The 26,816-nt window shown below is 42.0% G+C and overlaps 1 protein-coding gene across 1 annotated transcript; it reads right to left on the reverse strand.

The window, feature by feature from the left end:
- Positions 1-1,898: 1,898 nt before the first annotated feature.
- On the reverse strand, positions 1,899-26,191 carry wnt9a (wingless-type MMTV integration site family, member 9A). Its single transcript, XM_050074969.1, has 4 exons — positions 26,055-26,191; positions 10,813-11,072; positions 9,883-10,145; positions 1,899-7,192 (listed from the first exon to the last, which is right to left on the reverse strand). The coding sequence occupies exons 1-4, from the start codon at positions 26,144-26,146 to the stop codon at positions 6,668-6,670; spliced, it is 1,140 nt and encodes a 379-aa protein (XP_049930926.1). The 5' UTR covers positions 26,147-26,191; the 3' UTR covers positions 1,899-6,667.
- Between the last annotated feature and the right edge of the window lie 625 nt (positions 26,192-26,816).

Below are 26,816 nucleotides of genomic sequence, written 5' to 3' on the forward strand. Positions count from 1 at the left end.
TTGCTCAGTTCTTTTGAGTTGGAAGCAGAAAACGCAGGAACAATAAGCAGTCCACAAAAGTTCACATTCTGTACAATATATTTTAGACGAAACACTCTCAACTCAAGCTCCACTTAAATGCTTGTGCTTGAGCTTTTGACTGCATCATTTATGAGTTTTCTATGATATTCTGACAGAATTATCAACTCCTTACACTACATCTTCATTCTGACATTGCCTCCATTCAATTTACCCTGATCAATCACCAGAGACCACGTTTCTAACATCATTTCAAGTCCACACTGATGCGTTACCATGCCAACATATGACTTTTGCTGGGGTTTGAAGCGTGGAGCAAAGTAAAGTAAATACAAACTAAGACGTTGGGTGATATTGCGAGAACGAGGATTCATACCAGCCTTGAAAGCTGCGTCTATCTTAGTGTCTATCGTGGTCGCCATTGTTGTTTTTACTGCTTATTGGTTCCAGCATATTGCTCGACAATGCTTTACGACAGCTTGACAATGGTGTGAGTCCCACCTGTGGCACTGATTGGCTTATCATTAGTTAGCCAATCAGCAAGGAGATTGTTTTGTTAGCTGCTGTTTTCAATGTCAAGATGAACATTTTAAGTTTGATTTGCTATGACTAGGGGATAATCTATTCCATAAAAATGTGTTATTGATCATTTAGTCTATAAACTGTAAGAAAGTTATGAAAAAGTTTCGTCATATTTCCTAGAGCCAAAGCAGACACTCATGTTTGTATGTATACTGTTGTATTGTCTGATTAATAGGCAGAGGCCTAGTGAGGCTTTAGGAAAAGGTCAGGAAGACAATACTTGTAATGTTTCTTTCTCACCATGCTATTCACTCCTTGCACGCATGCTCACTCTCGTTGATTTTAGCACTGCTCATCGTTGACTATGTTGCTTGCATTGTTCATTTTAGTCAAACCATACAGTTTGAAAACGAGGCACGGCTCCAACTAGAAAACGATGTTTTGACGCATTGGATGTGCTGAATTAAGGCAGTACAGGAGGAGGCTCACCAGAGTTTGTTTGGAACCAGACCGAGACCATTATGGGGAGTTTTGTGATTTGTGATATTGGGTTTTATAAATAAAACTGATTGATTGATTGAATCGATTGACCTCTTTAAGAAGGTCTCTGTCCAATTGTTTTGGTGTGCACGCGAGTGTGATTGCTGCGTTCACACCTGCCCAAACGAACCGCACTTAGGGGGCAAAAAAAACTTGAGTTCGATTGAGCCAAACCAAACAGGGCAGGTGTGAAAGCACCCTAAGTCATCAGCTGTGTTACAGTTGATTCACAATCAACCAATAGCACAGCGACCCAGCTTCTCCATTAGCCTGTCATCTCACTGCTTCTTGTTTTAAATATGGCTCTTGTTCTGCCCAAAGTTCTTTCTTGTTGCAGCCGTGCGCACCTTCCACCTCCCCATTATCATCTAGTCTCCTTGGATTCATCAGCCTCAACTGCCTCATCAGCCACCAGCTTCAGAGTCATCAGCCACCATCGCCTCCACCAGTGTCTCCAGTATCTCCCTCTGGTGTCCAAGCGCCAAAGAGTTCTGTTAAATCTGTTCATCTGTACACTTATATTCTGTATTAAACATTATCATTACTTCATTCATCCGTCTCTTCTGATTGAAATGATATTAAATCTTTTAAGATATAAAACTGACATAAGTAGCAAAACCTTTATTTCAATGAGCAGGGTGCAGTTTGATAAATGATTTCAAAAACTATTTAATTTTAAAATTTGTTATCCAATAATTTTTGTCGATTAATCAATAAATCAACTTGGTTAAGCATTACTACTTACTAATACCTTATAGTAATGAAATGATTAAAGTGAATGCTCAGATCGCCACTCAAGAATGAAGCCACACATGAAATAATTTAAAAATTCATTTATTATTTCAGATTTTTTTCGCCTTTGTTATACAAAGATGTTAAATAACTTAAATACATTCTTACCAGTCATTTGTGATCTGTTTATACCTACAAGCTATACACATGAGGTAGAGGAAAATAATTTAGGGTTCCCATAAGACATGAATAAGTGAACATGGACAAAGCTTTGTTGGTGTAGTATCATCACAAAGGGCAATACATGGTTGATGTGTTTTGTCTTTGTTTTACAAGCACAGCACAAATCCTAACAAAAAGTACATGTACATGTAAAGTGATCCAAAGAGTATAAACTAGACCACGCTGATGCAATCATGAGTTTATACCGCATCATATGGTGATAACCAACATTACAAAGTCTTTTCACAGAAAGAGTCGATTATACAAACAGATCAAATCCTATAAAAAAAATATGGTTGATGACTGTGATTTTGTTTGAATACTCGCAAAAATGTGTCATGATCGTGCACGAGTAAAAGACAGCTAAAGGTGAGTTGATTCTAAATTTGTTAGGATTTGTTAGTGCTTAGATAACAGCGAACTGTGAGATATGAAATGAAATATGCTTAAAGTATACACTGCTTCTCGAAGCCTCCACCCCAAAAAAGGAACAAACACCCAAAAGAAAAAAACAGAGTAAAAAATACAGGATATAAAATCAATTTAGACTTTGACGTTATTTACACTAAACACATGCTCATAATATATTTAAAAATAATTTATCTTTTATTTTTTTTCTACAAAACAGAATTTTGTACATGATCCACTGACGACTAAACAGTGCAGAGTTTTGGATTTGAAAATATGGACTGACTGTGACATCTGAAAACCGACTGGCTGCTGCATCATGCTCCTCCGTCTTGGGAGAAATTTTTAGGCCTATGTACAATCTATAAACAAACAAAAATGCACTCGCTGTGCATTTGGTATTCCTGTCATGCCTGTTTTGAATCTACTCAATAGTAGAGAACCTCAGTGAGTTTGGGCCGAGGAGTGTGTGTGTGTGTGTGTGTGTGGAGAACGCACACACCGAAAGCTGTGGGAAGCAGGCATTTATGCTTCAGGTCTCAGCATAGCTATTATGGTTTCCATGTAGCGTGCAAAGTTCTATGTATATGTTTTGACCAGTCTTTATTTGGCATGCCTTCTCATATCAAAATGCTTGGAATTCATCTCCTCAGGACAAATAACCCATGCAAGGCTCCCCTCCTAAAGCATGATACTGCTGTCGAGGACGGTGCTTTAATTTCAAATATAGTGATAATCATCTTTGAAGTATAAACCATCTGTTAAAAGGTAAAAGCCACTTTTAAGGACGTCTGGCATGGTGCTGCATCGCTGATTACAATCTGTAACCGTCTTGTTCAACAGCTGCGCGCTGTTTCTACAAATGTCTCTTGCGTTTCGTACTGCTACCAATTTCTGTTTCAGTTGCTTGTGAGAGTTGAACATGTGCCTCACTTTTGTCTCTATACCACAGGAGAAGAAACCTTTGCTATTTACAATTTAATAGAAAAAAAATCTGCACTGCACTGTATCCATAAATACAGATCTTAAAATACTTTAAAGGGCTTTTGGGCTTCAGTGCGTGAATGGCGCTATAATACAAAGCTGGGTCCCTCACTCAGTAGTTAATTCACACCCATCTAAAACAAGGCATATCTTATAGTATATAACATAATGTTCCCAGAGGCTACGAGCTGAGAATACAATGAAATATGATTGTCTGCATTGTTTGTGTGTTCAGAGGCATTTGTCAGAAAATTAAACCTTTGATTTCATGGTTATGTCTCAAAGCAAAAGTCTGACATTTTGGGCAATGGGCTTATTCACTTTCTTGCCAAGAGTTGGATGAGAAGATCAGTACCACTCCCATATCTGTCGGGTAAATATGAAACTACAGCCAGCAGCCAGTTAGCTTAGCATAAATACTGGAAACGGGGAAGCAGCTAGGATTGCAACTCTAAAGGCCCTGACACACCATAGTAGATGTTGGTGAGCGTCTGTTGCCTTCATCGGTGTGGCATGTCCCGCGCTTTTGCCCCTTGTCGGCCCCTGTCAGCTTTTTATTTAGCCGAATCAGCGATGATGGAGTGAAATCACTCTGATTGGCGGTTCAGCTTAGCGCACAAGAGTAGAAACAGAATTCAGGAAAGTTAAAAAAAAAACAGCTTAAATCAGGGGAGTGAGACCAAATCAAACTTAAATAAGGTAAGATTATTTTTCTTTAGCCACTGTTATGTTGCTGTTATTGTTCACTTGCACGCGGTAAATATGCTTAGATTGCGTTGTTAATGTGCTAACTAGCTGACTAGCGTAAGACGGTCTTCCAGCTCCCCTTTTCAATGAGGAATACAGGCCACAGACGTCTGCTGGTATGGAGAGTTACTTCCTCTCAAGTAGGTGCAGAACATACATGCCAGTTGGCCGTTGGCTTTAGTCTTTGCAAAGTGTTCATGTGCAACGTGAGGCAACGGTTTGGTGTGTGTCTGGGCCTTAAATCTCACTGGTTAAGAGTGGCAAGTCCAAAGTCAAGACTGGGAAGTCCCAAGCTCTAAATTTCGTGAGTCAAGTCCCGAGCAAGTCATAATGTGTTCACCAAATGTAATGAGTAGTTATACATTTGACATTTGATCTGTTATTTTAGACCCACAACTTTGCAGAACTGTTAGTTCCTCATGGTTCTTTCCTGCAACTTGATTTGGATACAGTCAGATTGGTTCAAACAAAGTGAATGTGGGAAATTCAAGCATCAACTTGCTGGGAATGAACAGCGCTAGCATTAGTTGATTCAGTAAATGATGGGAAATTAATTAATTTGTTGGTTTCTTTTAAATCTTTGGGCTTGGGGGGAAATTATGAGGTATTTTCAAGTCAAAAGGCTAAAGTCCAAATCATGAGGGTCATAGGTGTTATAGTCCAAGTCAGGCCGCAAGTCTTTTTTTATTTTGTCATTTGATTTTCAAGTTGAGTTTAAAGTCGTCAAATATGTGACTCGAGTCTACATCTCTGTTGATTAGCATGTTTTATCTTGTGTTTCCAGTCTTTATGCTAAGCTAACTGTTCTAGCTGTAGCCTCAAACATTGGAGCGGTATAAACCATATAACTGAAGAAAGTGAATGAGTATTTCACAAACCGCCTAACTGTTCCTTTAAACTGTCACCGTAGTTGCATGGCAGGGTGTGTGTGTCAACTGTGTCACTGTTGTGCCGAGCAACAATTGAACAATTTCACTGACTTCTGACATGCAAAACCCCAGTGTTTGCATTCAGACATCAATTTGCCGAACATTACACAAATATTAGTCTTATAAAATATATTTATATTAGCTATGAGACTTGCGCATTCATCTTCACTTGAGCAACTCTGCAGACACGTCAAGTTAGATTTCTGTCTCGGTCGCCCCATACTGTTTGGACTGACCGTCTCCATGTGTTGAATATGGCTCAATCAAATCATGGCAGCTGAAGAGGAAAGAAGGATGTGAAATGGTAGGGGGCTACATTCCTCCAGTTCTCCACAGTTTTCTTTACAACTTCAAAGTATTAAAAGTTAAACAAACAAAAAAAAAATAGATTTAAGCTCTGCGGAGCTCAACAATTTCTGATGTGAGTCACACGTGGACCGTTTGCTGGTCAAGTGATCACCTGTTGCAATGATGTTGGCTGTACTAACAAGGCCACTGTCATCTCCAACTTGGATATTATTTGTATTTGCACTTTTCCTCTCCTATTTTATCCAAATACTAGTTATAGTGGTTTAAGTTATTCCCTGAACACTGGTTCGCTCAAGGCCGAGAATAGCCTAAACTGACTGGTTTAGTTATTTTCTGTTAATGCATTTACTAACAGCTTCATATTATATTATTAAAGAAAAGAGATCTTATTTTTCTCCCTGTGAAGGAGTAGTCCCAAAGGATCTATAAATTATCCACAGCAAGACAACGGACACAAGTGTGCTGCTTTCCAAAGGGCCTCGTCGACATGAATCAAGAAGAAAAACGAGCGAGAGCACACAAACAACAAAACATTTGTGTGGTTAGTGGTTTGTTTTAACATAGTTAGATAAGTGGCTTGTATAATATCATTACAATATAACTGAATTTATTTACATACATATGCAAACACACAATGTGTGTGAGTGTAAATATGTGCGTGTAGAGTAAATCTTACACCCTGTCTTTTTTTTTTTTTAGCAGTCTCTGAATATGGTTTTCATTGCCATAAAAGTCGTCATTTGAAACCCCCACCCCCCCAACTATCTATCACATGCTCACGTACAAACACACACATGTAAAGATTGACAAACACACACACACACACCATTCTTCTTTGGGATAGACCCCAGAAACCAGTCTGTTGGTGTTACTGTCCTTGTGTTGGATCCTTATTGACTGGACGCTAATCTCTGAAAAAATTTGATTTTTGAATAGGAAAATAAAAGCTTCTCTCTTCAAGGCAAAGCCGTGATAAAAAAAGACAAGAAAAAGGCTTGAGATGTTGACCCAGTTGTCTGAGAAGGTTTTTATGGATCTGCAAACCCCAGACACACACAGGGGCCACAGGACCTCTGAAACCCAACCCACAGAAATCCCTCAAAGTGCTTATTGCTTCTCCATCGGCTCACTCCTCTTTTGTTTGCAGAACACTGTTCCGACAGTGGAAGCAAAACCTTATTTGAGAACATAACAGCCACTCCTCTTCAACACAACCATCTTTCACTTGCTCCACTGACCGCAGGGGCTGACAGGGTTTACCCTTTGCAGGTATAGACCTCTTCTCTCTGTGTGCACTGCTTGCATTCGACGTAGCAGCACCAGCGCACCTGGCACTGGCAGGGCCGGGTCACCTCTCTACTTTGAGTGTTGTGGCCTCGCCCGCAGCAGATAGCGTCGCAGTTCTTGTCCTTGTAGCACTTGCGGGCCGCCGTGCCCGACGAGTACTTGCTGGGTCTACAGAAACTGGGCGAGTCCTCGATGTGGAGCAAGTCCATAGTGCGAGGGATCTGATCGTTCAGGCCAGGCAGGGGCTGCTGCTGCTGCTGCTGCTGCTGTTGTTGCTGCTGCTGCTGCTGCTGTTGGCTCCGCCCTGTGGAGATCTCTCCCTCCCCCGTGGCCTCGTTGGTGGAGCTGCCGACCTTAATGGAGGTCTCGTAGCGCTGCTTCAGCTGCTTGCCGATCTCGTGGAAGGGCAGGAGCTGCCTCCAGCAGGTCTGGACGGTGCAGGAGCCGGAGACGCCGTGGCATTTGCAAGTGGTCTCCACTCCGGCCTTGATTACCTTGTTCGGAGACAATGAAATATTGTTAACTGACACGAAACATTAAAGGAATGTGATGAAAGCTGTGTCATTTCATGAGCCTTTGTTTAGTAAGCAGCTTTTCAAAGAGCCAAATTACCCAAACATGCTCATAATCAGACGGTGAGGGTGGAGGGCAGTGGTTTGGGAGGAATGTAGGGACAACATGGAAGATTATTACATTCACTGTTCCTTTTTGATATCACAATAAAAGGGATAAACAGAGGCTTGACATATTGCATGTAAACTATGATTAGCGTAATTCAAAAGGAGAACACTGTTACACTTTGTCTAAGCCTTCATATGAAAGACTAAGAGAATATCAGTTGGTGGGAGGATTGATTTTGTTATGATAACCATGGATGACATTTTGATCAAACTCAATAACTGTTATTATGATAAGTGAGGGGAGGATATTGCTAAGAGAGGTGCTTTCAGATACATAATCCATCCAGACAGCCATGGGAAAAAGGAGACCTGTAGAAGCTGAGCACTATTCTTATCCTTCTACTGTACCTGTGTTTTCTAAACCCACAGCTGATCAGCCCAAAGTTCTAGTGTTGTAATTATGTCATTATCTAGAGAATAAGTCGTGCAAACGGTTGAAAAGAGAGAGACAATAATAAAGACGGTCCTCTCTATGTAAAATCATACATAATTGCAAGTGAAACACGGAGGTCGTCAGCAAAAGTGACCACAGACACGTTTATTTAACGCTACTTGACCTCATCGCAGTCAGCCAAAGTTCACTTCAGCATCAACCGCGGAGTAAAAGCAGTGTGTATGCGAAAATCAATGACAATAACACATTGTCTTAGATGGAGTTTGGATAGCATCTACAGTTCTTTTCTCAGACTGTGAAAGAGATCGGGGAACAGGAAGTGCATATTCATCACACCAGCAGGTCAAGAAAATTTGATAGGTCAGCTTTTAAATGTCGGGGGGATGCCGAGGCTAGCACATTCCAGCTCTGTCCTCCGTGTGGGAATTCATCCCGAACGACTGCGGTGTACCTCACTACATGTGCAAATCACACACACACACACAAAAAAAAAAAAAAGAGCAAAAACAATGTTGTAAATCTTTTATCACAAATGAAATCTCTGGAGAGATTGGATTTTGGAGAGCCAAGCTGAAAAGGAAGAGCCTGCATTGGTCTTTTGGGAGAGTTTTGTGTCTGCTAACATTTGGGAAGTGTGCCTCTGCTATAATTCATTTTGAAACCAAAATGAAAATGGCTACAATATGAGAAAAGCCGAGTAAAAGCAACAGATTCCAGACCTTCAGTTTGCTTTGGCTTGACAGATTAAGACCATTCCCTCTTTTTTATTTTACTATTAAAAACACTTCCAAGATGAAAACCCCATATTTGCTCACCACAAACAATTGCTGAATTGTGCCAGAGCACAAATGTGAGTCGCTGCCTATCTAATCTGGGAGAGAAAACCAAATATTGACTAATGAGCACTTTCAGATTTCACCAAATTTACAGTGGCAATTACTTTAATCAGTTTAGGTTTCTTTTTTTCCCTTCAGATTTCTCGGAGATGCCTGAAACTCTACACTGTGTTGTCAGTAATTCACTCTCCCAAGCTTCCCCATGTATAACTCTATCAATATCATTCTCTCTGGTCATATGAAATTCCTCTCTGGTCATTCTTAACCGTATATTTGGACAGCATGTTTTGTCTTGGACAGCAGTCATTTACCAGCGCTGTAATGTTTAAACTCCAGCATTACAAAAGCAAAACCAAAGATATGGTAGTACAGTATATCCGGGATAAGGCGCACAATGACTTGGCACTTCAAGCTGCTGTTTGTCGACATAATTGCACAGATCTCAGTCTGTATTATATTATCACAGCTTTCCCACAGTTTAACTGATCCATGGGAGCAATTAGCCAACATTTCTGTTTAAATACTGTCTGTGACTCCAAATGAACTCTGTTCTCTTTATGAGCGTGTCCTGGTTGAACTTATTACTTTGATAAAAGGCAAATTACAGCGACAGTTGGCGTAAAGATACTGCTTTAAAATTATTGTTTAATTTACTTATCCTTTTCTTTGAATTTAACTCCCTAAAATGTAACATCACTGAGTCACTAAGTCACAGTTTAATTATGAGCTTGGAAAATACTGTTGCTGTCAAAGTCACAGATGAGCATGATAATCTATGGAGGAGTGAATGCTGAAAGATAGAGACTTCCAATAATTCAGTGCTGCACTTCCATGACCTTTTGGCACTCGCAAGAGTCATATTAAAGCGAGAACGGTGAAAATCGATGCAGCCGTGCCTGAGATATTTAGACTTTTTGTCCCTAGGATGGGTCAAGCTCCATAAATACTGCGTCCTACACTTCCCATAGTGCAACTTGATAGTATCTTGTGCTTTCTGCTTGGTAAACCTTCCACATTGTTCACGACAAACCAAAACAATTAAAAAAAACTCTCCATAGGGCAGAGGGAAACTGCAGCCTTTTCAAATTGCTCATGTAAATTAGATTCATTGATGATACAAAAATATCTACTCGAGCAGTTTAAGTGAAAGAGATGTCATTTAAATCATTGTCTAGGCTGCGCCGAGTATTATTCCCCATTACTAGTAAAATGACTTTGATGCGTAAAGTCAGTGTGCGCCCCTTAATAAACCACCTCCATCTTCTCAGTCTTACCTTCATGCCCACATTTGTGTTGTGCATGTCCACGCGTGCGCGCAGGTCCTTGTTGGAGCGTTTGCCCAGGAAGTCCTTGACAAACTTGTTGGCGTATTTGAGGTTGTCTCCACAGCCTCCCCACTGCCACGCCTTGCGGTTCTCCAGGTCCGGGGCTTCGTCACACGTGCAGCGCTCCATGCGTCCCGCGCTGCAAGCTTTGGCCATTGCGTGGGTCAGGCCCGCCGAGGAGATGGCATACAAGAAGGCTGTCTCTTTAAATCCTGGGAAAGAGCAGTGGAGAGTGACAGATGAGAGGCAGGAAAATCTAGCGTATGTAAAGGAGTTTTAAGCTCTTTTAATTCTATTTTTTATTTCCTACGTTTAAAGAAGCTCTGTGCGACATTTAGGACATATCTACGATTCAGAGTCTGATAATGGCAAATGAGCCAGCAGCTAGCAGCTAACGTTGCTACCAGCGCCAACAGCACTGACAGCGGCAACAGTGCTGACAGAGCTAACTTTAACCTGGGGGGGAACCGGTGGGTGGCTGCTACACTTCTGTGACTGTCAGGATGGCATCATCAGTGGAAACCGCCATATGAGCACAGTTTAGAGTGGCGGTGATATGCTAGCCAGTGGGATACACACATGCACTAACATGCACACATCGCTGGACCATCCATCACAACAACTAACAGAGAAGCTTGGATTACAGCACACACACAGGGAGCGTGACTTCATTCTCTGCTCAGGACGCCATTATACCACCATATCTTTGCACAGCAAATAGTTATTTGCCGCTATATTAACGCTAAGAAAGTCGTACACAGCTCCTTTAAACACAGGGTAGTAAAATGTACGGATGTTTCAGTTGCCTTCCTCAGTGTGAAATATTTGAGAGATACAAGGTTTGTTTTGAGAGTTCATAAGGAAAAGAAAAGACTGTACCTCTTTTTAGTATGTTGGCTCGGTGTCGGCCCTCTAAGGTGCAGTTCCACCTCTCAAAGCGGAATTGATACTGGCATTCTAGGGCGCTCATGGTGATGGCCTCTCTCAGGGTCTCCGCCACGCCCGGGTCTCGTCTGCACATCCTGCGCTGCTTCTTTTCCAGTTTGAGCCGGTCGCACAGCTTGTAGTGGGCCCTGCCCACGTTCTCCTCTGGTAAAGAGTTCAGTGGCAGGATAGACAACGGTTCATTACCTGTCAACCTAGAGGGAAAGATCACAGACGCACTCAGGTCAGTTAAAACAGCGCACAGGGAGGGAGCGGATTCATCTTGATAAAGGTTCCAATAAAGTGCAGGATGCCGACCTTCCTGGATAAACAATAAGAGTTGCAAAGATATACTACATAAACAGCACAGGAAGCACAGCTGGGGCATATAATGCTCAAAAGTTTGGTTAATGTTCAAATGAATTCAGCTGTTCAGTGGTTAATGTTCAGGGGAATTCAACATTTGCTGGAGATTGAGATCAACCTCCAGCGCAGGCGTGTCTGTGTAGAGAGCAAACTCTCTGCAGAGGTGGAAGAGTTCTTTTCAAAAGAAGTTCCTGACACCGTTTTGTCCCTGTTTTAGAGACAGAACACAGAACCGGCGGCGCTACAGAGTTGAGAATCTGTGATTGATCTTATAATTTGCTTAAGCAAGAAAGCATTCAGCTGGTATGGAGACATATTTTAAACAATGGCATGCGGTGAACGTTACAGTCATTCAACATGCATGTGAAACAGTAGCCAGCGGATACTTGGTTTAATATTTATATTATATCCTGAGGGGGGGGGTCACTCACAGCAGCACTGTATAGATTTAAACATGATCACACATCACAGGATTCATTATAGAAGCCCAGTTTTCAGGATCTTAAAGCTGTGATTCATTTGAAATATAACAAGCAGAAGTTTCAGTTCTAAACATGGTATGGAGAACATGTGGTAGACTCACACTCCTTTTCGTCAGTTTATTTAAGGGAAGCGTATATAAAACACACAAAGCGGGGACTGCCACATAGCTGGCAAAACCGACGACCAGCGTTCTGAGGTTGTGATGGGGAGAGCAGAGCATTACTTTCATAAACACACACAGGGGACATGACTGTCAGCCTGTGACCATTTTGGTCACACCAACTGACAGGATTGGCACCATAGTTGTTCATTATGTGGAATTGCTGGCCTCCTTTACACCCTTAAAGTGAAACTGAAGAATAAATGGATTTACAGAACTCACAAAAGCACAAATCTTCTGGCCAACGTGACTTTGCAGACGGACTCAGGACACTTTTGTGCACTGGTTGACACCTCACCTAATACTTCTACTATTTTCACTGATGACGGAAATCTTCAATTTTAATCTTTGTGTCTCAACTGATGCAACACATTCTTACTCCAACTTCATCACTTATCAGCTTTTGGTCATGGATCTTTCACATCCAGACACGGCATGAAAAGTACCCTGTGTGTGTTGGTTGTTGACGTTCTGGGACGCCGTGTCAAGTTCTGCCTGTTACATGCATTGTCTACTTTCAAAATACACTTCAGTTTTTGCAGGAAATGCACAATTTACATACAGTTTCTTTCAAAATAAAGGCAATACGTCAGTACAACAATACAAATTGACATTTTTTGTCCTCCAACAACAAACGCACGTGGATAGGTTTAGGAAAAAAGAGCAGGGTTTAGCTTTCTAATCTTATGGGACGCGAACACTGCTCTCCTGGTTGAAAGTCGATGTGAACAATCCACCCGCCCTACTCTGACTCTTGCCACATTTCCCCCTGATGCCACAGAGCAACGTTAAACTATAACAGCTTTTTTGTTGTTGGTGTCTGACAACTTTTTGGAGTATTTGTACTTTAATTTGACTTTTTATATTTGCGTTAACTTTAATTTTTACTCTACTACATTTACTAAATAAATACTTTCACTCACATTTCCCCAAATCTTTTTTGTTACTTCATTACAACAAAATAAAACTGGAAAGCTAGGCAGATCAGTAGTCCTAGCTTGCATGTCAGATCATAAGTTAATCACGTAAGTGCAGACAAGTGCTCTTGAAGCTGCAAATAATTTTTGATTTCCAGTCACATGCAACACATTCGCAACTACATGAGTACAATTCCACTTGTTGATGAGACTGACTTCATGATGGAAGCAGAAAGTCCCACAGCAGAGAGGGTGAGTAATGACTCAAGGAGATAAAGATTTTTTTCAGATGACTGTACGGTGATTGCTTCACTGCAGCGTGTCACAAATGTTCTTTAAAGCTTTTAAGTTGTAAAGAAGTGTAAGCCTCCCTTTTTAAGGTGGTGTATATTTAAGGAAAAAATAAACACAATTCTGAACATGCTTTTTCCATTAACGACATCCACTTGTACTTTAAATTCCAATACTTATATCAGATATAGATATCAGCTACTTTAAGACTTTCACTCATGTAGTATTCTAATAGGTGACTTTAACCTCTACCAAAGTCATTTCCTGGTAAGATATCTGTACTTTTCCTCAAGTGTGACGAGAAGTGTGTGAGAAGTCCACACAGCCAAATAAATCAAAAGAAATCCAACCAAGAGTAACCACAGCAAACCTGCCACATGGCTGTATTTAACCATGCAGTGTAAAAAATGATTCCACAATATTGTTGTAAAGGTGCAGAGCACCTGTTGGATGTCCACACCGGTTTGGTTAATGGAGCAGAAGTGTTGACCGGTGATCTACATTACTTACATTTTTGACTTCATTACTGTTTTTCAGAGACGATTCTGTCACCACTCATATTCATTCAGCCTCAAGCAGAAGGTCACAGGAGTTCTTGAACAACAGATTTGTTTTAATAAGTCCAATAACTGACTGAAACGTTTCCCCCCGGGTCCTCAGTTTCATACCAATGGACTTAATAGCTCACATATGCTATACGATATTGTCTTTACGATGCATTCACGGCCTGGTTGAAAATCCGAGCAGTCAAATCAAAAAGGAGGCGTTGGGATTTGCTTTCAGATTGGGTCAAATGGTTTCCTTTTTACAAAGTGTGTTTGCCTTTCCCTAACTTGTCTGACAGCTATGAATTTTCAAATGGAAACCTGGCAAGCTGTGTCTTGACAGAGATTGCTCTCCCAACACACTTAGAGAGTAAAAAAATGTATGGTTTGAGGCGTACAGAGCGAAGCATGCACGATGCACGAGGACTGTCTCGCTGTGAATAACATTTTCCTCTTATTTGCCTCATGCTTTGTTAAAATACACCCAACGAACAATGCCAGGGAAACGTGTTCAGAGTGCCAAAACAAACAATTCCAGCTGACCCGGTGTGTTACATATGACTGACAACCGTTCCACAACATTTCTATGGCAAGCAGGCAGTCAGGGATTGAATGATGGCGCCACGTGGAGTACCTGCTTAAGTCCATTTGAAACACCAGAGGGGAATAAAAAATCATGAGAATTCAAGATATGTCTCAAATTCACACCACAACAGGAAGCTTTACTGCTGAATATGTCTGCAACTTAAAAAACAAGCAAATATTATGGAAACTGAAACTTAGCAATATGATCCAACAACAAACGGTGGTCTTAATTTACTCAATACCACCAACATGACGTGCACATTCCTCAGGAAGGCATGCATAGTAACACGTATCAGCGTCAAATCTTCCAAAAGCCCACAAGCCTGCCAAAACAAGACACCATTAGAGTGACAGGCCTCAACTGTCTGTGTGACGTCTGCCTGTCTGAGACAAAAAGATGGTCTGAGCAGCGCTGGAGGGAGTCCAAAGATGACATGACACTGATCTCAGCGCTACTGTCTCTGCGGCTTTTTTACACAAAGGCATATTTCTAGCTAGTTACAAAGACAGCCCGGAGGCAAAGCGTGGAGAGGAGAGATTTGAGAGCGGAGAAACACTTTACGTCTCCAGAGAAGAAACTACTGGCCAGGGCTCGCTCTTGTGCGTGTTTCCACTCTGCGGCAGACCAGAGAATAGTCAAATAGTATCACAGATGTACACTGATTCCATCTCGCCTGTCTACTGATAGATGCACTTTTTGGATATCTTTTAAGATTAAAAGCATTTCATGTCAATCATTCGTCTTTGATTCAACTTTGCTGGAAATTAAAGATAATATTTTCCCTGGATGCAGGACTGTGACCCCTGCTGTCACACAAAAGGGTCACACATTCCAATATGGTGATCTGCAAAAAAAAAAGAAAAAAGAAAATATCACTCTGCTGTTTGCGAAGAGTGAACTCATTCAACTCACTTAGAGGAAAGGAGAACTGGAAAACAGCGCAGTGGCTGAATCACAAAAATCATTACCGATGTGAACTTGAAATCTTCGGTCAAAAGGAAGTCAGTTGTGTGTTTTCCCATAACGATGACCTCTTTTATGAGGAAAATTGAAAAACAACCACGCCATCTCTGACAACTTAGTGAAGCTCAGTTATTTTATAAAAATACTGGGCATCACTTTCTAATGATGGACTATTTTATGAAGGGTTTAACAATCATATTTAATGGCTATATTGAGGGTTAATAAACTGTGTACTAAAGCTTTACAGGCTATTAATAAAAACTTTTTCAGTCTGTGGAAAATCTCTTTGTCTGATCGAACCATATTACCACTTTCCTTCTACATTCCCAGGTCATCAAACACATCACATCTCACCCACTGGTGTCTGATAGTGATGCACAGACGCCCTTCAGCATATCTATGTTACGCACAGTTGAAACAAACTGTAACACGTGGGTTATGTTGTCAAATATTTACTGTTAGGTTTAGGCGACAAAACTAGAAGTTTAGAAAAAACATCATGTTTAGGGCCAAAATAAGTAAGCTTCTTACGTCAGTGCGCAATGACCGTAATGTAACGTTACATTACGCTACAACACCCTGACTTTTGGTTTCACATGATGGGACACAAATTGGTCTCCTGGGTGTAAGTCTTGTTTTGTTTGACCCATCCATTACACCAGCTCTCAGCATCAAGTATTGCTGTGTATGGATTCACACTGGAGTTAGCTGAAAGCCTGGTGCATCTCATAAAGACGCTAGAGGGTCACACTCCAAGGGGCGTGACAAAGCAGCCTGGCACTTGGGCAATGACTTGCTGCGTCAGACACTGACGAAAAAGCTGTCCTTTAATGTGTGCGTGATACACAGCCAGTTGCCGTTATAGTTTAGGGTGAAACATGGTGAGACAGTAACGAAAGTTGAGGCGAGTAGGGTGGATGGGCCCAACAAAGACTGATCTTCACCCGGGAGAGCGGTGTCCGAGTAGGGTGGATGGGCCCAACAAAGACTGATCTTCACCCGGGAGAGCGGTGTCCCGTAAGATTATAAAGCCAAACCATGCTGTTTTTTCTTAAACCTAACCACGTGCGTTAGTTATGCTGTTTTTTCTTAAACCTAACCACGTGCGTTAGTTGATGGAGGAAAAAAAAACATGAATTTGCGTTGTTGTGCTGACGTAGTGCGTTTATTTTGAGAGAGACTGTATGTAAATGGTAAATTTCCTGTGAAATCCGGAAGTGTATTTTTGAGAGAAGACATAACAGGCATAACTTGACACGGTGTCCCAGAGCATCAACAACGAAGGCACCCAGGGCACCTTTAACATCTTATCTTAACATGGAAGACCCATGACCATGAGCTTTGATAGGTGACAAGGTCGGAGTGAGAATGTGTTGGACAAAGCATTGGTATCTGACGACCAGGGAATGAGAACAGGCTGCATTGGATCTGGACCGAAATCCATTTAGTAGCAACTTACTGACTGGCTGCATCCGAAGATCTTCATTCACTGATTGAATCTGCAGATAATTTTCTCCATTATTCAATTAATGTTTGGTTTATGAAATGTCAGTAAACTGTGAAAGAGCCCATGGTGACGTCCAAATTCGGGGTGTTATTGCATGAAAAATGTGTTAATGATGAATCTTTTTTTAAAATTATTGCCCATTAATTTTCTGTTGATTGGCTTTTCCATTTATCAGCTAACCTTCTCAGCTGTACAACACTTATGACAACACAAATACAAAATATGAAATAAAACTTCTCACACTGGTCACATGACAACTGATCTATAAAGTTCATTTTCTATTCCCATTAATAAGGCTGCTGGTTACAGCTTTATTAAAAGGTAGTGACAAATGCAAACCGCAATTTCTTATCACTAAACATACACATTATTCAAACAGTAGGTGAACCTCAGGGACCTACACAGTATCTCCGCCGCACTGAATTACAAACTCAGAACATGTAAGTCTGTGTTTTCACATCATGGACCATTTCTGTAGGTGTTTTTGTTTGAGGTGTTGTTTGAGGTGTTGGCACAGCAACACCAATTACACGTGGAATATAACACCAACATATAAAACTCATTATTATCCTACGTGAGGTGGGATTCTTGCTGATGTTTGCTCAGCTTTGCTTTTTCCATTCACACACTTGCCTCTACACACTCTTCGCAGACACCACTGACCCACTGCTACGCCGCGCCTCCTCCTCCTCCACTGTCTTTCACTTAGTTAAACCGGAGTTTGTTTAGTCCTTTCTCTCTACCTGTCAGCACCTCCCATTGCCCGTGACATTTACTTTATATACATTTTCCAACGCAGCGGGTTCAGTGAAAACGGATCGTTTCACACCGTGGAGCCTCAGTGTCGATCCCTCGAGGAAATCATTGACCAGCACTAGACTTCGCCATCAACGCTGCCTCTCTGGCTTTACATTACAGGCCTGGAAGTGATTCTGCTCTCTGCTCGTTTGGTATGTCAATAGTTAAGGAGATATAATAAACTCTTAGATAGCAGCAAACAAATTATATCTCTTACTTTAACTGTCTTTACCTATTGAGGTGCCTGCTCTGTCGGGTACAAACATACATAGCTTTGTAACTGCTGGTGTCATTCATATACTCACACAACCATATATAAACAAAGGCGGCTCAGTCCATGTGGTATAGATTAATCTCAGGAGGCTGAAGCAGTCCACACAAATATTAAACAATTCCTCACACAATGAATGAATCACTGCTTCCAGCTTTTAAAAAATATAAAGATTTGCTGCTGTTCTCTGTTGTAAATAATTGTAAAGTGAGTGTCTGTGGGTTTTGGACTCTTGTTCAGACAACGAAAATCAATCTGAAGGAAAATAATGAACATCACATAACTTGAAAAGTAATCAGTTGGTAATAAAAACAATCACTGGTCACAGCTGGAGCATTAAACAGGATGATATATCGGCCAGTTTTATCTTATCGCAGATATATTAGAACATGAAAACAAGAAAGTGAAGCAAAGAGATGCCAAAGATATGTCTGAGGTAATTTAGGGACGGGGTCACTTTTGTCCAACAGAGAGTACTGAGTTTGTTTTTCAACTGTAAAAAATCCCCTTTATTACAACGCTTGAAAAAAACTAATTTATGGAATCGTTATTAAAGCTGTTTTTCTGTTTTGTGTTGGGGTGTTTTTTAATTCCAGCTCTCAAAACTCCGCCAATTTAAATGTTTTTTACTTATCAGAAAGATTTTTGCAACCTCTTCAGACATTCACGTTGTGTAAAATATACTACAAATACTTGCAATAATCCATATTTTCCAACTGTTGAACAAGTCATTGAAAATATTTGATTATACCACAACAAGCAAAGCAAACATATTTATGGCCCAAATTTGGAGATAATGAAAAGAGAAAAATGTTGTGGCGACTTCCAGCCACTGTCTGTTTATCATCTTCACTCCACAAGGCTAACAGGTGCTGGCTACGTTTGTGTATGTCGTTACTATGCACACATGTGTGAGCATGCGTCCATGTGCACATGCATACGGGCACTTACTACCTTAAGTCAACACCTATGAGAGTCAGTCGTGGCTGAACGCGCCCAGGCAGAAAAAGCACAAAAGCCACAGTTTCTCCATCAGCCTGAGCTTGCAGGTTGTGTGGTCTGGTGCCTCCTAGATCACAACTTACTCCCCTCCTCCTTCTCCTCCTTTTTCCCTCTTCTCCGAACTTCCCCTATTCCCACTGGTCAATTACTCTAAACGAATGCCAATCATTCCGTCCAGCTGTTGGCTCAAAACAAAGTCTCCCGTAGACAAAACCACCGCTGTCTATGGACGTAACCTACACAAGACAATGACAGACATGAACATGTGTCCTGGAACTGTTGAGCTGTCATGAAGACAAACTACCGTGCTCACCTGAGATTAATCTGTGCATATTTTTAACAAATCAAACACTGAGTTTTTGTAGGAAATTAAACTCGCCAGTGCCGATCTCCTTTTCTCTCTTTCACTTTTTCCTCCTGCCTCTCAGTGTTTAAAATGCTCCTTTTGGGGGGGAAAAAAGTGTGTGCTTTTCTCAGAAATGTTGGATGAACTTCAGACCACCCTGCCCAAGTCCCATCTGGTGTATCACAGCCCAGGCCATGCCAGAGGTTGTAGGAATGTGAGTGTGTGTGGTGTTCTCCCTCTGGCCCACTCTAACTATAGCTGACAATGTGCTCCACAGCTTAAACTTGAATAATCGAAGAAACCATGAATCAGTGTCGAATGACTCTCTGCTACAGGGAGTCTCCAGGCTATTGTCCACCTCCAAGAAGACAAAATCCTGCACTGAACTCAGATATTTTCTCCCCAGCAGCCATTACTGACACCGTTCATTCCCCAAGTCATTAAAACCAGAAATAGGGGAAAGAGTAAACGATTATGTATGAGGCTAAGATAAGATTAGTCACTGGTTGAAAGCACTGGGTGTTGTGACTACTCCTAACAAGCTGTGGCTGACACAGTACAGTAACATGACAAAACGACTTTGAAAACAAAGAGGTACTGGCCTGGGACTTAGTAAGTCATTATTGGTTGAGTAATGAGGCTTTCTGCGTTGCAGGGATGTCATGCAACATCTAGAAGCACTGCTGTTCACACTGTGAGGGGGAAAAGTCCGATATCTTGTATGACTTAACAGGATATGACCCAACGTTATATCATCTGCTGTCCCTTCTGGTCATTTACAACCAGGACGTGTCTGACTACTCCCACTAATTGACTGATCCGGTCAGTTCCTGTGCATGTTTTCTCTTGATATTTTAAATGTGAATGACACGATGCATGAGACATGTTTTCTTTTCACTCAGTTTTTCCACACAAAAAGTTGCACCAGAAAAATATCTTTCTCTTTCAATTCATAAAAAAAGTTACTGTTCAGCCTAATTTTTTAATCCACAGCCGTGAGCGCTGGTAGCTGAGCAGTAGGTCTACAGGCCCTGGGTTTGGGAATGGGAGTGTGGGGCATGGTAAGAGGTTTAACTGCTATGTGAGAACTCAAGGCTTCTAAGGTCAGCAGCTCAGTTATAGTCACTGTGTGACTGGCACAGATTGGGCGCGCAGCAGTGTCCGCATGACTCCCCTGTTCTAGCCTACACCATGGCACAGAGCAGCCCTGTACCAGCGCACCGACGCACCAAACACGTTCAGGCACACATACCGTACTCGGCTCTCACCGATTCGCACATGCTGACACAAGACCCAGACTACGGTAATTTGGTGAGAGAGCAAAAACAGTTTGACTATGACCTGTAAAGCAGATATTTAAAAGTGTGCAGAGAGTGGAAATGTCAGGTTTGTTGGTTCCTGTTACACTGGGCAAAAGCTCTCCTGTGAATAAACCGAGCATGCAAAGTCAAACCACAAAATCCAAAACAAAACAGTCGCTGTTTTGAATCATTCATGCCTCGGTACCTTCAAGTGGCTGAGTTCATTAACAGTTATTTACTCCTTACTACTGAAAGATTATGTTTTCCTGAAAAGCCTACAGAACCTGAATGCATAAAACAAATATGTCACCTTATCGTTTTTAATCTTGTTGTAACAGTAATTTCCAAGTTAAAGTTGGAATGTGTTATTAATTTGCCTACACATGAGAAATACTCCCAGTGCATGAGTTTCTGTGCATGTACACACAGCTCATTTATCGCCTGGAGTGAGAAGGTTTGACTCTTGACAGTTGGGAGTCATGCAAATGGGCCATTTTCAACGTGAAACAAAAACTTCTTCAGGCTTAATTGCAGCACAGATTGTTTGCCATGCCTGGGCCCATTCATGTCAGCGTACATCTGACTGTGTCCATTCTCAAACTAATGCTCAGGCTTTATGGATAAATATGCCTTTTGGGGCAAACCTTAGTCTATGCAATAACACCCATTTGGCAAACACACACTTTTGAGTGGAGTATCTGAGTGCATGTCAGGTCAGGCTTCTATAGGATTGTGTTTATGTAAGATGAACATACTGATAAAGTGCAGTGAAAGTCTAACCCTGCAGTTTTGAAAAGGTTTGGTCAACTTTCTTTCATCCCTTATGAAATTATTAGTCTTTCAAGCAGGTGCATGAAATTAAAAGCAGATTTTTATGTTGGTTGCTTCAGAAAGATTTAGATTTAGATTGTTAAAATGGACCATAAAAAAAAAGTTTAACATGAGAATTTCTCTGGGAGACCAAAGCCTTAAGTGAGGGTTTGTCAATCTGCTAATCTTGGCACATGTGAAGTGCAATGTCTCTTCTATCCCCACAAACCAAGCAGAGAAAACGCCTGCGGTCAAGGATGGAAAACACAGGACATAGCGGTCACACTAACTAGCATCATCTCATCAATGCCTGACCACTAAAAGTATCTTGAGTCTATATTAGTTTTCCTGTTTTGCAAATTGCCCATGTCTCCAGCTCCATCTGCAAAGATCATCACGCGTTACCAACGAGAGTTTCCTTCAATGGGAGTTTCCTCCCCATATCTTCTGACTATCCACCAATGAAGTGCACAGCTGACTGGTGGGACAGTCCTTTTAAAATCAAATATGTCTTCGCTGCGGTCTCCTCGGCATGCCGATGACACCAGAACTGTAGGTCGTTAGGATGTGAGCAAGCCAAACACATTTTAAAAGCCTTACCAAACCATGTAATCTTCAAAAATATTCAGAAGAACCATGTTATTATACAGTATGAGCCCCATAACAACCCACTACGGACACCGCTGAAACCTCCAAAACAAAGGTGCAATTTTTGATGATTCAACCTGTAAAATAAACAGTAACACTGAGCAACACTTAGTTTAGAGAAGACATGATATTCTGTGCTGAGAGGGGGATTTTTCCTCTGTAAACTGGAGCTGAGAGACACTTCGTACATGTCATGCAGGTTGACCACAACTAAGCATACGTAGGACTGTTTTCTTTTCCTGAATTATTTTTACACAGACTTGGCTGCCTGTGCATTTGATGTTTTCACATTTCATTTCCCACTCTCCTACTGTTACACCAAAAAGTTACAAAGTGCTGATTGAGGACCATCCTGCGCTCTCAGAAGGCGCCGCACCACCCTGTGGCATCCACAGGCATAGCAGGCCCTTTCCACAGGGATGTTATACAGCAGAGCACTCAAAGCAAAGCACAGCTTAGCTCAAATCCGGATGTATCAAACAGAAATATAAAGAAAACAAAGCTCTCTCTTTTCAGAGGCCATGCGGTCTGTTATCTAAGCCTCCAGGTTTGCGTGATCTCACCACGCTACACGGTCACAGCGCCAGTGCTGAGAGAATCCTATCTTCTTGGCTCACAGTAAAGTGATACCCTTTGAGGTGTGGCTGTAGCCACAGGATATCCTATGAAGTTGGGAAATCCCTCTATCAACGGTGCTCCCCGCCCTGCTGCACGTCAGGGCTAATCAGTCCTTAAGGCCTGGTAATGAGACGCCCGCCACCACTGTCTGCCAGGCATCGCCAGCCTGAGCCCACACTAACTCTGCTGCTCCTAATGAGTGGTAATCACCCAGCAGCTCCCCACAAACCACTGCAGGGATGCCGGCACGCACATGAAGCAGGCAAACCGAGGAGATGGGAGTGGAGAAAGAGGAGGGAACCAAAGGAAATGTTTACGTGGGGCCGCTTAAAAAACAACTTGTAACATTTCTTTGCCGTGCTAAAGAAATGTGGCTCCTTTAAAGTTTAAAACACACGGCTGTTTGATACACACCAGGAACTAATTCAGCGCAGTGATAAAAACCTTTCACAGCAGCAAACTGAAAAATCACTCCTCCTCAGTAAATTTACACACATCCCATTTGTTATCCTGTTGTTTTTGGCATCCTGCCTCACCTAATGGAGTGCTGAAAACAATAATACCATCTGAAAGGGCATCAGCTCTGCTTCAGGAACCAACTGATGATAGAGTGTTTAAGTATATCGCAGTGATTAAATAGCAACTAATAGCACTATATTTGCTTCTTCCGGATGCTGCGGTGCTACTCTGATTGGTAAATCCCAGCTGCATGACTGTGGGCAGCCTTCCTGTATATGTCGCACATGAACTAAATAAAAACAAACTCTTGACTCAGTGTTAGGACTCGCATTCAGCACGGTTTACAAGACCACAGAATGACATGCCTTTTACCAAAACTCAAATTTAAACCAACACAGTCGTCTCAGAGAGCCCTCTGAGCCCGGACAGGGTCAAGTGAGCAAACGAATCACTTCCTGCTCTGACAGTTTACACAATATCTCATCAAGGTGCTGTAACCTATTAAGTCAGGTAAGGAAAGCGCAACGATCATCTCCAATTCGAACTCTAATGATAACGGATTTAGCAGAACCAGCACCTGCCACAACAGGCTGAGGGAGAGAAAATGAGTGCTCACATTCTTGTGGCAAAGGATGACAATTTAAGCGGGTGCTTGACTACGCCAGGAATCCCACCCCACCCTCCACTGCACAGACTATGGGCAGGAGAGATTGTGTTTATGTTACACTTACGCTCCACCGCACTCTGGAAATTGGGTATGCAACATTGACCCTCTATTTTGAGTAAATCAGTACTCAAGAGGCCCTAGGATGCCTCGTGCTCGTGGAATATTTATTTGAACAGGTTTGTGTTAGTGCGTCCCACAGTCAAAGCTGAGCAGGACTGTGCCGGAGTGTCACCGGTGTCGAGTTTCTGGGAAGCTGGCCACGGGGCAGTCACATTTTGTATCTGTGTCACCTGTGCAGGCTCTTTCAGTGTGTTTCATGTTCCTCAGCTGCAGGGCTAAATCATTCACTGACACTCATTCATATTCCCTCCTCACCGAGCGGCGGAATAATAAATCTGGAGTATCGTAATACCACATGTCTCTCTGCACTACACAGGCCACAGATAGAGAACAGACTGACAGAGGGAATTGAAAACAAGTGCTAACTGAATAAGTAAATATGCATTACCATTAGGACCATTAAGGCTGATGTGAGTGCCAATTTGGCACGTCAGCTTTAATACATAAAGCCTGCCAAGGGCGACACTGCTACAGGGAGGGAGACAGAAACAGAGAGCAGGGTTACATTTGTCCTTCTAATGCAACTGTAGAGCTGAAACCAAAGACACAGACAGGGAAAGTACTTGATATGTGCATGTGCATTACAGATGATGACGTTTTGCTGAATAGGGGTTAGATGTTTCCATCATACAGAGCTATTACAGGTGCCATACAGCATGCTTACATCATTCAAATGAGTGCCAACACTTTGTAACACCCAAGAGAACAACATTTACCCAGACATGTGAAAAACTGTTAATGACAACAATCAGGTTAATGCAGAAAATGATTCAGTACTACCAAAAGTTCTGTTTTTCTTTAAGTTTTCCAACATTTTTATGTAAACATACCGTATTCAGACTCGCCTATACATCCAGGAGAAGGTGAACTACACTGCTACAGGTCGACAGGTCTAACACACGAGTCTAACGTGCCCTTAGGGGACACTTCCTGTGCTCTCTTGCAGATTCACAACAGTTCCCAGATCAACTAACACTCCTGGATCCCGCACAACACTCATACCTATCATAAATTTGACTCTGCTGGAAAGGCTTCAAGTGTCATCACTCCACAGTCTACAGCCATTTGTCTCTGTGCACGTCTGCACTGTTTGCAGCCAAGGGGAGCCCTAACAACACCCATCAACACAGATATTTGTAGATACTGCTGAAAAGCACCAAGATCTTGCCTCTGCTTAGCGTGACATGCCACCTCAGTAGATTTTGTTGTTGTTTTTCTGAAGATTATGGGGACTTTGTGGATAGGAACTCTTCAGGTGAAACATGGCTGCTCTCCCACCTGACATGCTGACCTCATTTGAACGACCTTGGCTTCCCTGCAGGGTAAATGCTCTTCTGTAACTAAGACAGGGGGGGAAAAAACTGTGCAGTTCATGTGAGTAGGCACATAGTACATTAGCAGCCACTCTGAAGTGGAGGTCATAGTGGGCTACACCTAAAATCCAAGGCGTTCCCTGGGAACTTTGAAATATACACCCTTGTGCTCTTTCTAAATTAAACATTATTGTGTATATGACATGATTCATGAAACTCTAAATTTTTCAGATTAATTTCCTAACACGTGTTCCAAGTGTTTTTTAAAGCTGATGGAGGCAGCAGAAAAAAAGACCCTGCCAGAGTTGTGTGATGTTTATGCTGGATGGGGGGAATTTTCTGTGCGAGCTGAGCAGACGTTTCGGCCACCAGTTCAGTCAGTCAGATTGCTTTATTGTTACCAGCTGTTGAGTCTGAGGCATATACACTCACCTTTCGCTCCGCGGCTGTTTTCAGAGTCGACTAAGGATATGATTTTACAAGTGTTTCAGCAAAATAATCACTCGACCGCTACCTGCCATTCAAACGTGCCAGGGGTTACTTTACAGTGGGCGCTGGCTCAATTGTCAGGGAAAGAATGGGGTGAACTCTCCTCGGCCAACATTACTCCGAGCCTGCGTCTATCTACCTATAATAGATGCTGTGTTTACGGGGTTGCAAAGATACTCCTTCACCCTGCTTGTCACAGAAAAAAGTAGTTGTCAGCAGCTTCAGTGAGGCCAAATCGTGCCCAGTCAACCTGCTGCTGCAGCCACCAGCTGCGAGGCCGCGGAGCGCTGCGCAACCGCCGCCAAATGACACCTCAGTGACCCGCAGATAGTAAAGCAACCAAAGCAACTCAGAAAACAAGTCAAAGTTATTGTTTGGTTTTTGGTGCAAACACGCTGAATAAACTCATTTTAAAGAAAGTTTTCAGTGAGTTTAAAAGAGTCAAAGAAAAGTTGTTACCTGCTTTACATTTCAAGAACCAATCAAATCAATGAAAGCAGCATCATGGACATAACTGTGTGTCTGTCAAGTCCTTACCCGAAATATGCTGCGGTTGGTCCAGGCAAGTTGAGAAGATACACTATAACTGTGAACGATAACCATCCCAGGAGTAGGTGTCCATCCAGCATTTTGCTGCGGCTCCAGGGCAGATCATTTCGTTTCTCCTGAGTAGCTGTGTAAAATCCCTTGTTGAACGTTCAACACTTCTTATACAGAGAGGAGCTGCGCTGCGCTCCTCCCATCAGCACAGAGAGAGCAGCACAGAGAGGGGGAGAGAGAGTAATATGGCAATACATACAGGGAGCTGAGCTGATTCACAATTCACTCTCAGGTTTCAGGCAGATAAATCTTCTCATTTATGATTGGCATGACAGTTTCTCCTCTGTGGCTGTTTTAAGCACACTGTTTGTGCAGACTGAGGTCAGTCTGAGCTGGCCTGTATATGATCAAATTCTTGTTGATCATCAGTCAGTGACAGTTTATTTCCAGAATGGCAAACCCTGCATTTGTGTAATCCAGCAAAAGCAGGATAATACAGTAATACTAGTCTGCTGCACTATAATGAAGTGTAAGTCCATACTGACTAAAAAAAGATGTTGTAGCAAGACTTTGCATTTTGAAATAGTTCATTCTTATAACAGCGGTGTAAGTATGTTTACTCCACTATTGTACTTAAGTACCGAAGTACTGCACTTAAGGACAGTTTTGACATATATAGCAAAACAAGTGTACCATAAGGGCGACACCATCTGCTGAAGAAGATGGTGTGATACAACTGAAAGTTTCCAAAGTCAAGAA

This window comes from Epinephelus moara, chromosome 21 (genome assembly GCF_006386435.1).
Source record: "Epinephelus moara isolate mb chromosome 21, YSFRI_EMoa_1.0, whole genome shotgun sequence".
NCBI classification, from domain to species: Eukaryota; Metazoa; Chordata; class Actinopteri; order Perciformes; family Serranidae; genus Epinephelus; species Epinephelus moara.